General features: G+C 40.6%; 1 protein-coding gene across 5 annotated transcripts in view; it reads left to right on the top strand.

The window, feature by feature from the left end:
- Nucleotides 1–14645, top strand: part of LOC106092952 (capon-like protein) — a 977840-nt gene that overhangs the window by 803762 nt on the left and 159433 nt on the right. For all 5 annotated transcript variants that reach the window (XM_059361277.1, XM_059361274.1, XM_059361275.1 and 2 more), the window contains 2 exons: nt 8374–8469; nt 8728–8895. In XM_059361277.1, the coding sequence (XP_059217260.1) occupies nt 8374–8469; nt 8728–8895 (264 nt within the window). The remainder of the gene's footprint in view (nt 1–8373; nt 8470–8727; nt 8896–14645) is intronic.

The following is a 14645-nucleotide window of genomic DNA, read 5'->3' as shown; positions in this document are numbered from 1 at the left end:
CCTATTTGGGGTTTGTTATTGGGATGGGACATCCCCTAGACAGTTGGTCTCGAATGTTGATATCAGATTCGGGGTCTACTCCCAAATACCTTTCATTTAAGCCCCATATTTCCATAGTCGGCCAACATGACCGGTTTTGGGGGATGTATTGGGGGATGAGGCGGTCACTCAGTGACTTGGTCTTGAGAAAATATATCACATTCGTGTTCTATTTTAAAATACCTCTTATATGAGCCCCATATTGCAATGGTCAGGAAATACTTCCTATTTGGGTGGTGGCCCCATAGACACTTTTCCCGAATATTGATATCAGATTCCTGTCTAATTTTTGAGTTGAAAATTTATTTTAATTTTCCTGTGGATTTTCCCCACATTGCAATGGTCAGTAAAGTCCTTCTTGGGGTGTGATGGACCCCCAGAGACCAGAAGTGAAAGTCAATTTCGTTAATGCCATGGCGGTAAATATGACCGATTTGGGGTTTTTTTTTGGGGGGGGGGTGGTTTGACCCATGAAACACTTAGTCCCACAATTGGTTATCAGATTAGTTTTCTACTCCCAAATAACTTTAATTTGTTTGCCATGTTGTAGTCATTGATCTATAAATCCGTTTGGCGGGCGACCCTCCTAGGCACTTCACCCCAGATTTTGATACCAATTTTTTGTTTTAAGGTTACTGTGTTAAGTGTTCAAACAAAATTTCGCTTAAATTGCCCTACCTATCTCCCAAATCTGGTGTTTTTCAAAACTAGGGTAAGAGGGACGGTATAAAGTTATAATGTTATCAGATTCGCAGTCCACAACCTTATACCTTTACGTTAACCCCATATTGTATTGATTGGTGTATACAGCTGTTTGGTGGAGAGAATCCATATGAGGGCTGTGCGCCACACACCCTATCTGCCACTTGAGCAGAAATTTTAATGATGCACTCTACTCAAAAAACAAATAATATATCACTTGATCTTGGAGGCGATTTTAGAAGGTAAAGCACCACCTAGAATCTTGGACACAAAGTTTAATATCATATGCGTACACTGCTTCCAAATGCTTTTCATTTGAGTTTCATCCAGCTATGATCTCATTTGGGCGGTTTATCGTTGGTGAGGCGACCATCAATTAGTTGGACCTCAATTTGTAGTCTACTCCCGAATACATTTCATTTGAGTCCTACATTGATATGTACGTCCAATATGTCTGTTTGGAGCCGTTTTTGCGGTAAGGCGACTCCTTGCATACTTCAACCCATATTCGTATTCTAATCTCCGATACCTTTCATTTGATACCCATATTGTCGCTATCGGTCCACTTTTGATTTTGAATGGAGTTTTGGGCTAACCGGTGAAGGTCCGCCCCCTTCCAATATCAAAAAATTATATAGCCTATACCTTCTTCCTGGCCATATTCCTAATCTACTCCCAAATACCTTTCATTCGACCCTCATATTGTCATTATCATCCAATAAACCTTTTTTTAGGGGGTTTTTGGGGTCAGGGCGCCCCCCCCCCCTGTAAATTGGACCCAATTTTTAATAAAAAAATTCGTACTCTACTTTTGAATACCTTTCATTTGATGCCCATATTGTCGCGATCGGTCCACATTTATTTTTGGGTGATACTTTTGGTGTAAAGGGGAGGGTCCGCAGTGATGGTGTTGGTAGCTATATCCAAATATAGACCGTTCTGAACCATAAGTCACTGTGTCAAATTTTAGCGAAATCCGTTCATAAATGCCCCTTTTATGGGGTCAAAACTTTAATAATTGAAGGCGGATATCGTAGGGCCTAACACATTTCACTGTGCCAAATTTCGGCGACATCGGGCAATAAATGCGCCTTTTATGGGCCCAAACCCCTAAGTCGTCAGATAGGTGAATATGGCAGCTATTTCCAAATCTGGACCGATCGGAGCCAAATTGAAGAAGGATGTTGAATGGCCTTACATAACTCACTGTCCCAAATTTTAGCAGAATCTGATAATAAATGTGGCTTTTATGGGCCTAAGACCTTAAATCGGTGGATCGGTCTATATGGGGGCTATATCAAGATCAAGTCCTATATAACCCATCTTCGAACTTAACTTGCATATGGACAAAAAAGGAAGCTGCGCAAAGTTTCAGCTCAATATCTCTATTTCTACTGATTTCGTCATTCTGTTTGTAACTCCTCGAAAAAATCGTCTAAGACCCCATTCTTGATCATCGTGACATAAGTTGATCTAGCCATGTCCATCCGTCTGTCTGGGTCGGTTGGGATTGTAAATGGGCCATATCGGTCCATGTTATGATATAGCTGCCATATAAACCGATCTGGGGTCTTGACTTCTTGAGCCCCGAGAGGGCGCAATTTCTAACCGATTTGGCTGAATTTTTGCATGAGGTTTTTTTGTTATGATTTTCAACAACTGCCAATTATGGTTTAAATCGGTCCATAATCTGGTATAGCAGCCATAAAAACCGATCTGGGGTCTTGACTACTTGAGCCACTAGAGGACTTAATACTTATCTGATTTGGCTGAAATTTTGCATGCGGTGTTTTGTTATAATTTTCAACAACTGTGCCAATTATGCTTTAAATCGGTCCATAATCTGGTATAGCTGCCATATAAACCGATCTGGGGTTTTGACTTCTTGAGCCACTAGGGGATTTAATACTTATCCGATTTGGCTGAAATTTTGCATGAAGTATTTCGTTATGACTTCCAACAACTGTGTCATATATGGTCTGAATCGGTCTTTAGTCTGATACAGCTTCCATATAAACCGATTTCCCTATTTTACTTCTTGAGCCCCTAAAAGGCAAAATTCTTATTCGATTTGGTTGAACTTCTAGACTTCTACTGTGGTCTCCAACAGTCAATTCCATTAGCACAGCAATTTTTTTCTTTTATCCTTTGTTTGTCTAAAAAGAGATACCGGGAAAGAACTCGACAAATGCGATCCATGGTGGAGGGTATATAAAATTCGGCCCGCCGAACTTAGCACGCTTTTACTTGGTGAAGACTATAGCGTGATTTCAACAGTCAGACGGAAAGACGGAGGGACATGGCTAGATCGTCTTAGATTTTTACGCTGATCAGGAATATATACCTTTATAGGGACGGAAATGGATATTTGGATGTGTTGCAAACGCAATGAGAAAATGAATATGCCCCCATCCTGCGGTGGTGGGTATAAAAATGAAGAGCCTTATTTCACCTCGGTCCATAATTAAATATTTCAAGAAAGCAGTTCAACCGACTTTGAGTCTATACGAAACATACATACAAACAAACACACATTCATTTTTTTTATACCAACCACCATAGGATGGGGGTATACTAATCTAGTCATTCCGTTTGTAACACCTCGAGATATTCGTCTAAGACCCCATAATCTAGCCATGTCTGTCCGTCTGTCGAAATCACGATAGAGGTCGAACGCTTAATGCTAGCCGTTTGAAATTTTGCACATATACTTAGTATCGATGTAGGTCGTTGGGGTTTGTAAATGGGCGATTTCGGTTCAGATTTAGATATAGCTCCCATATAAACCGATCTCCCGATTTGACTTCTTGAGACCCTGAAAGCTGTAATTTTTGTCCGATTTGGCTGAAATTTTGCACTTGGTGTTCAATAGCTCCGATATAACCCGATTTCCTCATTTGACTTCTTAAGCCCCAGGAAGCCTTAATGTTCATCCGATTTGGCTGGAATTATGCACATAGTGTTCTGTTATCACTTTCAACAACTGTGACAAGTACGGTTAAAATCGGTGTATAACCTGATATAGCTCCCATGTAAACCGGTCTCTGGATCATCGGCCCAACTTAGCCCGCTTTTACTTGTTATACCCACCACCGAAGGATGGGGGTATATTCATTTTGTCATTCCGTTTGCAACACACCGAAATATCAATTTCCGACCCTATAAAGTATATATATTCTTGATCAACGTAAAAATCTAAGGCGATCTAGCCATGTCCGTCCGTCTGTCCGTCTGTCTGTTGAAATCACGCTACAGTCTTTAAAAATAGAGATATTGAGCTGAAATTTTGCACAGATTCTTTTTTAGTCCATAAGCAGGTTAAGTTCGAAGATGGGCTATATCGGACTATATCTTGATATAGCCCCCATATAGACCGATCCGCCGATTTAGGGTCTTAGGCCCATAAAAGCCACATTTATTATCCGATTTTGTTGACATTTGGGACAGTGGGTTGTGTTAGGCCCTTCGACATCCTTTGTCAATTTGGCTCAGATCGGTCCAGATTTGGATATAGCTGCCATATAGACCGATCCTCCGATTTAGGGTCTAAGGCCCATAAAAGCCACATTTATGGTCCGATTTCGCTGAAATTTGGGACGGTGAGTTGTCTTAGGCCCTTTGACATGTTCTTTAATTTGGTCTAGATCGGTTCAGATTTGGATATAGCTGCCATATAGACCGATCCTCCGGTTTAGGGTCTTAGGCCCACAAAAGCCACATTTATTATCCGATTTTGATGAAATTCGGGGCAGTGAATTGTGTAAGGCCCATCGACATCCTTCATTAATTTGGCTCAGATCGGTCCAGATTTGGATATAGCTGCCATATAGATCGATCCTCCGATTTATGGTGTAAGGCCCATAATAGCCACATTCATTATTCGATTTTGCTGAAATTTGTGAGATGTGTTAGGCCCTTTGACATATAACTTCAATTTGGTCCAGATCGGTTCAAATTTGGGCATAGCTGCCATATAGACCGATTTCTTGATTTATGGTTTTGGGCCCATAAAATGCTCATTTATTAACCCATGTCCCCGAAATTTGGAATAGTGAGTTAAGTTAAGCCCCTTGACATACTTCTGCAATATCGCACAGATCGGTCCAGATTTGGATATAGCTGCCATATATGGTCTATAGACCGATATCTAGGTTTTAGGTTTTGGGGCTATAAAAGACGCATTTATTGTCCGATGTCGCTGAAATTTGAGACAGTGAGTTTGGTTAGGCTCTTCGACGTCCTTCTTCAATTTTGCCCAGATCGGTCCAGATTTGAATATAGCTGCCATATAGACCGATCTCTGGATTTAAGGTTTAGGGCCCATAAAAGAGGCATTTATTGTCCGATTTCGCCGAAATTTGGGACAGTGCTTAGTGTTAGGCTCTTCGACATGTTTATTCAACTTGGCCCAAATCGGTCCAGATTTGGATATAGCTGCCATGTAGACCGATATTTCGATTTAAAGTCTTGGCCCCATAAAAGGCGCATTTATAATCCGATGTCACTGAAATTTGACATAGTGACTTATGTTCGGCTTTTCGACATCCGTGTCGTATATAGTTCAGATTGGTATGAGGTATATGAGTATAAGGTATGAAATTTTCACCGAATTTTGATGAAAGGTGGTTTACTTATATACCCGAGGTGGTGGGTATGCAAAGTTCGGCCCAGCCGAATTCAACGCCTTTTTACTTGTTTTTTTTTTCAGCCAACAATTTGTTTTTTTGTGTTTTTTTGCAACTCCTTTTGTTTGACTTTTGCAGAGTAATTTTAGAAAATGTACGCCTGTTATCTCTCCTTCTTCCTTTTAGGCAGTGATTTTCATTTCACCTTTTCGCATATTTTTCATAAGCCTTAAAATGTTTCCTTCAAATAATTTATGACTCACAAAAATCCTAAAAATTTAAATTATTTTACGCCATGTCTTGACTTGACATTTACAGGATCCATCCTTCACTGGTTTGTCTTAAGCCCCGCCATTCACTCAAACCTAAATATGTTCCAACAATTGGAAACATTTGTCAACATAATTTATCTTCATAACGAACAGATAACTTAAAACGGCAAACCACAAAAATGGTGTTAGAAAGAAATATCCTTGCACCCCCACTATTACTGAAAGAAACGCAGGCAAAGAGAGGAATCACATGTATAACCCACAGTGATGATGACTTACTTATGGCCTACCAAAACAAAGGCGCAAAAAAAGTCAGCTCACACCATCCTCGGGGAGAAATGTCCCTAAATCATCCTTATTTTAAACCTTAACGCCCCCTCCCCCCCAGTGGGGGAGTGATGTGAATTCTTAGTCCTATTTCCTTTGTGGCAAAGTCAAGTCTTAAGGAAATTCCACAAAATTTATTCCTATGCTTATGACAATATAAGCACAATATGATCAAATGCAAGCCACTTTACGCAGGGCTCTGCTACTCTGAGAAAATGTGGGCCAAGCAAAACAGAGCAAAAGAAGCAAAAATTCATAGTAAATTGTTTTAAAATGACTTTGGGAATTTGTGTCACCATGTCTTGGGATATTCTTACTATCAAGGAGTTTTTTTTTTCTCTGCTTTTGTTTTTTGGCTTCAGTTTTCCCATAAGGCAAAAAAACAAAACGAAATGCCTGCTTTGGATGGATGAAAATAATGTGAAAAATGACAAATTTATAGAACTTAATCGTTTGAAAAATTACAAAATTCCAACATAACTCACATGTGTCGTTGGCAATTCAACGGAATTATTTAAATATGGTTTTCCTTTCTGGCGATAGTAGAAGTTAATATTTTGAAGGATGATAGTTTGTAAAATGAAATGTTACCTCCATTTTTAATAATTTGGCTAAAACAGAAACTGGAAAAATCCATAAAATCTTGAAAGTGCTCAGTGCATAGATGTTTGCTCTAGGAAATGAATTCAACTTTTTACTTCGAACCCTCGGTACGTGCTTGTTCTACAACTCTTTTGTGGCTGAAAAAAAGGAGTACCACAGAGTCTTGTAATTTTCAACAAAACGTAAACTTGGTGGCGAGAACGATGCATAAATGCCAAATATTAAAACGAAATCTTGTATAAGTTGAAGACAAAACAAAAGAAGTTGAAACGTATTAAGTTCGGCCGTGCCGAACTTTGGATACCCACCACCATGGATAAATTAACCATCCTCTCTTATACCGTCTCCACTGCCACATCCGTAATAACATGCAAATGGGCGCTGGTCTCGATCATTTTTCATTCAGGTCCCGCGAACTCTTCAACAAGTCACAGTTTCAGCAAAAACTAATCTGGGATGTTGACTTCTTGAGCCGCTAGAGGGCGCAATTCTTATCCTATTAAGCTGAAAATTAGCACGAAATATTTTGTTATGATCATCAACAACTGTGCGAAGTATGATCCAAATCGATTCATAGCCTGCTATAGCTGTCATATAAATCGATCTTGGATCTTGACTTCTTGAGCCGCTAGAGGTCGCAATTCTTATCCTATTAGGCTGAAAATTAGCACGAAGTATTTTGTTATGACCATCAACAACTGTGCGACGTATGATCCAAATCGATTCATAGCTTGATATAGCTGTCATATAAATCGATCTTGGATCTTGACTTCTTAAGCCGCTAGAGGGCGTAATTCTCATCCGATTTGGCTAAAAATTTTGCATGAGGTGTTTTTGGATATGACTAGAGGACGCAATTCTCATCTTATTAGGCTGAAAATTAGCACAAAGTATTTTGTTATGACCATTAACAACTGTGCGAAGTATGGCCCAAATCGGTTCATAGCCTGGTATAGCTGTCATATAAACCGATCTTGGATCTTGACTTCTTGAGCCGCTAGAGGGCGCAATTCTCATCCGATTTGGCTGAAATTTTGCATGAGGTGTTTTGATATAACTTCCAAGAACTGTGTTAAATATGGTCCAAATCGGTTCATAGCCTGGTATAGCTGTCATATAAACCGATCTTGGATCTTGACTTCTTGAGCCGCTAGAGGGCGCAATTCTCATCCGATTTGGCTGAAATTTTGCATGAGGTGTTTTGTTATGACTTTAAACAACTGCGCTTAGAATGGCGCAAATCGGTACATCACCTGTTTGTAGCTGCCATATAAACCGATCTGGGTTATTGACTTCTTGAGCCGCTAGAGGGCGCAATTGTCATCCGATTTGGCTGAAATTTTGCATGAGGTGTTTTGTTATGACTTTCAACGGCTTCTACCATGACCTTCAACACACGTGTCCAATATGGTCTGAATCGATCTATAACTTAATACAGCTCCCATATAAAAACTGATTTCCCGATTTTGCTTCTTGAGCCCTTACAAGGCGCAATTTTTATCCAAATGGACTGAAATAATACACAATGACTTCTTCAATGTTCAGTTCAATTCATGATACAGCTCCAATAGCATAACAGTTCATATTCTTTATTCTTTGTTTGCCTAAATAGAGATACTGCACAAAGAACTCGACAAATTCGATAAATGATGGAGGGTATATAAGATTCGGACCGCCTGAACTTTGCAAGCTTTTAATTCTTTTTTTTATTTTTTCAACTTTTGTACGTTGATAATGATTGCCATAAATAAAAATTCATTAATTTTTTCACTTTCTTTTTGTCTTTTCTTTTGGTCTATTTGCAGTACGAATGCAAAGTGCAGAATCTGAAAAAACGCAAAGTTACCATCCATGTTTCCGTCAATGGCGTTCGCGTTGTGCTGAAAAAGCGAAGGAGAAAAGTAAGTTTCTCAGCTAAGGATATTGCAAATGCAGAAATTTAATAGCCAAAGTAGACTAACTGCCATTAGCATTGAGAAGGTAAAATTCTAGCTAAGAAAATAAAGTAGGTGCACCAAAATGCACAGAAACTCAATTTCCTTTCGGTATAAGGAATAGCTCCACTTTTGGCATGAACTTCTCGCATTGGCTTTTGACTTCTGAAATGCAGCAGTTCATTTATAGCTCACTTATGTTTTTGTTATTTTACCACCTTTTAGAAAAAGAATTGGTCCAATGATTGCGAGGAAATTGAATTGCTGAACCACCCCATTTATAGGATTTTCTATGTGTCCCACGACAGCAGTGATCTCAAGATATTCAGTTATATTGCCCGAGATGCCAGCACGGACACATTCAAGTGTTCGGTTTTTAAAAGTCATAAAAAGGTAAGTCCACACTACTTATCCCTCAAATGGAATTTCTTAAAAAAAAAACAAAAAAAAAATTGTGCGGATTGTTGTACCTTCCCAACAAAAGTTTTATTGCTATTTTTCACAGATTTCTTTTTTTTGGTAAACTTTATGAATTTTTCTCAATTTGCTGTTCGTGTATGCAAAAAGATTTTTGGATTTGTTTTGGTCGCCATTAAAAATGGATTTTGTTGAAACAAGTAATGCTTGGTCTCATTGTATTTGCTTGGTTAATTATATTGGCACACTTCCAGTGGTGGCCTGTCATACTCAGTCGATGAGTCCACGAGTTGTCGACTGTGAATTTTGTGTGTATGTGGTTTGCTTGTATTTTTGCATATCTAAACAACCCAAAAGTGTAGTTCTTATTGAGTTCGTAATGTGGTTGAGTTGCTTTTAAACAGGAGGTGTGATAAGTTCGATGAGAAAGATTTTGGGAAAAGCAAAATGCAAATTTGCCCATGAACATTGCATTAAGGAACAACGGCAACGCTATGTGCAAAATTTCAACTAAATCGAATGAAAATTGAAAATCGAATCTAAGGGCTCAGAAAGTAAAATCGGGAAATCGGTTTATATCGAAGCTATATCAGATTGTAGACCGATTTAGGCCGTACTTGGCTCAGTTTGGAAGCCATAACAGAATACCGCATTCAAAATTTAAGCCAAATCGGATGACATTTGTGGCTTCCAGAGGCTCAAGAGGTAAAATCGGGCGATAGGTTTATGTCGGAGCTATATCAGGTTATAGACCGATTTGGACCGTACTTGGCTGAGTTTAGAAGCCATAACAGAACACCGCAAGCAAAATTTAAGCCAAATCGGATGACAATTGTGGCTTCCAGGGGCTCAAGAAGTAACATCGGGAGATCGGTTTACATAAGAGCTATATCAGGTTATAGACTGATTTGGACTGTACTTTGCCAAGTCGTTGGAAGTCATAACAGAACACTAGCTGCAAAATTTTATATTCAAATCTGAACCGTTATGGCCCATTTGCAATCCCCAACGACCTACATCTATTGTTAGTATCTGTGCAAAATTTCAAGCGGGTAACTTTTCGCGTTCAACCGCTATCGTGATTTCGGATGGACAGGCCAGATCGACTCAAAATGTCGAGACCACCCGGAATATATGTACTTGATGGGGTCGCAGATCAATATTTCGAGGTGTTACAAACGGAATGACTTGATTAGTCTACCTTTATCCTATGGTGCTAAGTATAAAAACAGCTTCCCGCTTTTTAGTACTCCGGGAAGACCAAGACTGTTCTACCGCAATGGAAACACCAGACAGTGTCCTGCAGAGGGAGACAAAATCGGAACACGAATGAAGGCAGCTTGCACGGACCCAGGAGGACTGTGACTTCCAAAAGGACGCCACAGCTATGGCGAAAGGGGAAGATGGTCGTTGGAAAATGTCGTACGAAGCCGCCCTCTTACGTCTGAAGCACAACAGAGATGAGCTAACTTATGCAATCATCAATATCGGCGGGGTATCCGGTAGGATGCCACCAGATCATCGGTCCCAAATGGAGGATCTGGTCAACGCTCGGATTTTCGAACATGAAGAGGGTCCACCCATACAAAATATGAGCTGCGAGTATAGAGGAGACCTATTTACGCTGCATTTTGCGTCGGCGAAATGTATTGATACCGTCAAAAAGCTCGTCGAAGGTATCCACGCTTTCTGGGAGGGCGCAAAGCTTGACCTGCTGAAAAGGATGTACATCCCCCAGCTCACATAGGCCACGGTCTTCATCAAGGTATGGGGCAGCATGTTGGGATTCTTAAACAACCAAAACCAAGGTTTGGTCGCAAAAAAGTGGATGTTCTTTCACAGGGAGGTGAAGGAGTAAGAAACTCTCTTTGTGGTGGGCATTGATCAAGTCTCCGTGACAAATTTGTCTAAGACTAAAGGCGTGACGCACTGTGGGACCAGGTCTGCCTTTTCAACATAGCGAACACAAAGATAGGCAAAGATCCACACATTGAGACATCATGCCATGCAGTGAGAGGTGACTCAAAACTGCCTAACAAAAAGGGGCCGACGACGCGACGATCGCCGACTGTCCAAATAATGGGAAGACTCGGACAAACAAAGATCCTAATATTAAGTCATCAGGCAGTTAGGGGGCGAAAGACTCAACACAGCCTAACTAACAGGGACCCAACGATGGAACCATCAACGACTTCCTCAAGATTCGGAAGACTAGGATAGTCCAAGATCCTAATAATGAAACATCAGGCAAAGCAGTGACAGGAATCTCAATGCAGCCTAACAAACAGGTAGCCGACGACGGCGAGACCACATACTCCAAAAGGCCCATTTACTTAAGATTTAAAAGACTAGGATAGTTAGGCAATGATTCTAATGTTGGAACAACAGGCAGTACAGAGCCGGGAGACTCAATGCAGCTTAACAAACAGGAACCCGACGATGACATTATCAAGATTCGGAAGACTAGGATAGACAAAAAACCTAATACTGAAACATCAGGCAGTGCAGTGACAGGAAAGTCAATGCCGTCTAAAGAACAGGGATCAGACGATGAGACCATCGCTCACTCCTAATAAGCCCATTTACTGGATGACTAATTATTGAGGTCATCCAGATAAACCTCCACCGCAGGGAGACAGCTACTCCCGCTCTGATGTAGAAAATGAACAAGGACGATATGGGAGTGAGAGGAGATATAACGGAGGACTTGTTGAGGCTTTTGATGAAAACGCATTTTCCACCTGATACAATGGGACTTATAGACACCGAAACCTTGGAATAATGAGGGTTATCTTTGAGGAGCTTCAAATCTACCCGGAACTGATGGAATATTTCCGGCGTTGCAGATGGCATATAACTAGGCTAGGCCTACGGGTCTAGTAACAGCGTGCTAAGTTCTAAGTTCGGCCGGGCCGAATCTTATATACCCTCCACCATGGATCGCATTTGTCGATCGATGTTAGGCAAAAAAAAGGATATAAGAAAAGATTTGCTCTGCTATTAGAGCGATATCAAGATATGGTCCGGTTTGGACCACAATTACATTATATGTTGGAGACCTGTGTAAAATGTCAGCCAATTCGAATAGGAATTGCGCTCTTTGTGAGCTCAAAAAGTAAAATAGAGAGATCGATTTATATGGGAGCTGTATCGGGCTATGGACCGATTCAGACCATAATAAACACGTATGTTGATGGTCATGAAAGCATCCGTCGTACAAAATTTCAGGCAAATCGGATAATAATTGCGACCTCTAGAGGCTCAAGCAGTCAAGATCCCAGATCGGTTTATATGGCAGCTATATCAGGTTATGAACCGACTTGTACTAGTTGTTGAAAGTAACAATAAAAAACATCTTGCGAAATTTCAGCCAAATGGGATAAGAATTGCGCCCTCTAGAGGCTCAAGAAGTCAAGACCCAAGATCGGTTTATATGACAGCTATATCAGGTTTTGAACCGATTTGAACCATACTTGGCACAGCTGTTGGATATCGTAACAAAACACGTCGTGCCAAAGTTCAGTCAAATCGGATAAGAATTGCGCACTCTAGAGACTCAAGAAGTCAAGACCCCAGATCGGTTTATATGGCAGCTATATCAGGTTATGGACCGATTTGAACCATACTTGGCACAGTTGTTGGATATAATAACGAAACACGTCGTGCAAAATTTCATCCCAATCGGATAAGGATTGGGCACTCTAGAGTCAAGACCCAAGATCGGTTTATATGGCAGCTATATCAAAACATGGACCGATATGGCCCAATTACAATACCAACCGACCTACACTAATAAGAAGTATTTGTGCAAAATTTCAAGCGGCTAGCTTTTTTCCTTCGGAAGTTAGCGTGCTTTCGACAGACAGACGGACGGACGGACATGGCTAGATCGACATAAAATTTCACGACGATCAAGAATATATATACTTTATGGGGTCCCAGACGAATATTTCGAGTAGTTACAATCAGAATGACGAAATTAGTATACCCCCATCTTATGGTGGAGGGTATAAAAAAGACTGAAATCCGCCCTTTCACGAGGAAGACGAAGGTGGGCCAATTTGATGCATCACGTTTCCTCAATAGAACGATTTCGATATCCGACAAGGTCAAATATCAGTGTCACATTTAGGAGATGTACTGAGATGGCTCACAGATGTTGGCACTATTTACATAGGCCCTAGATTCAAAATGGTGCCTGAATGCGGGTGTTATTAATCCCATACGCGATGACTATGAACACCATACGGGTTGGATCTCTGAGCTCCGATTTGTGTGGTGTTCATCGTAATCGTGAGAAGTTTAGCTGGGAGCTATAGGGCGCGTCCATAGGTTCTGAATAGTGAAATGCTTCGTATACGGAGCAGCTGTGATATGGAGTGGAGAGCCTCAATGAGAGGCTGGGCGGCACCGGCTTTTGCTTAAGTACTGAGTACCTGCGATACTCGATATGACAAGGCCAGTTATTGGCGCCTTAAAATAACCAATGTTAATAAATGTCGCGCGGCGATCGTTTCTATCGAGCAGAACGAGCTTGCTCATATATAGAGCTTGACGAGGATCACTACCTACATATACATTCTTTGAAATGACTTGCCATCTCATCATCAAAAAGTAATTATATGACCAATGAGTAGAACACTATGGATTCGAGCTTTGTCAGAGATCGCACTATACGAGTTGTTGTAGATGGGTTCTCCTCAGATGAGTATACATTGACTGCAGGTGTGCCACAAGGCTCTGTCCTTTCCCCTTCCCTTTTTATACCCTCCACCATAAGATGGGGGGTATACTAATTTCGTCATTCTGATTGTAACTACTCGAAATATTCGTCTTAGACCCCATAAAGTATATATATTCTTGATCGTCGTGAAATTTTATGTCGATCTAGCCATGTCCGTCCGTCTGTCCGTCCGTCCGTCTGTCTGTCGAAAGCACGCTAACTTCCGAAGGAGTAAAGCTAGCCGCATGAAATTTTGCACAAATACTTCTTATTAGTGTAGGTCGGTTGGTATTGTAAATGGGCCATATCGGTCCATGTTTTGATATAGCTGCCATATAAACCGATCTTGGGTCTTGACTTCTTAAGCCTCTAGAGTGCGCAATTCTTATCCGATTGGGATGAAATTTTGCACGACGTGTTTTGTTATGATATCCAACAATTGTGCCAAGTATGGTTCAAATCGGTCTAAAACCTGATATAGCTGCCATATAAACCGATCTTGGGTCTTGACTTCTTGAGCCTCTAGAGTGCGCAATTCTTATCCGATTGGAATGAATTTTGGCACGACGTGTTTTTTATGATATCCAAGAACTGTGCCAAGTATGGTTCAAATCGGTTCAAAACCTGATATAGCTGTCATATAAACCGATCTTGGGTCTTGACTTCTTGAGCCTCTAGAGGTCGCAATTATTATCCGATTTGCCTGAAATTTTGTACGACGAATTCTCTCATGACCATCAACATACGTGTTTATTATGGTCTGAATCGGTCTATAGCCCGATACAGCTCCCATATAAATCGATCTCTCTATTTTACTTCTTGAGCCCCCAAAGGGCGCAATTCTTATTCGAATTGGCTGACATTTTACACAGGTCTCCATCACATAATTTAATTGTGGTCCAAACCGCACCATATCTTGATATCGCTCTAATAGCAGAGCAAATCTTTTCTTATATCCTTTTTTGCCTAAGAAGAGATGCCGAGAAGAGAACTCGACAAATGC

Source organism: Stomoxys calcitrans, chromosome 1 (genome assembly GCF_963082655.1).
Source record: "Stomoxys calcitrans chromosome 1, idStoCalc2.1, whole genome shotgun sequence".
NCBI lineage: Eukaryota > Metazoa > Arthropoda > Insecta > Diptera > Muscidae > Stomoxys > Stomoxys calcitrans.
This window is presented reverse-complemented; position numbering and strand designations above follow the sequence as displayed.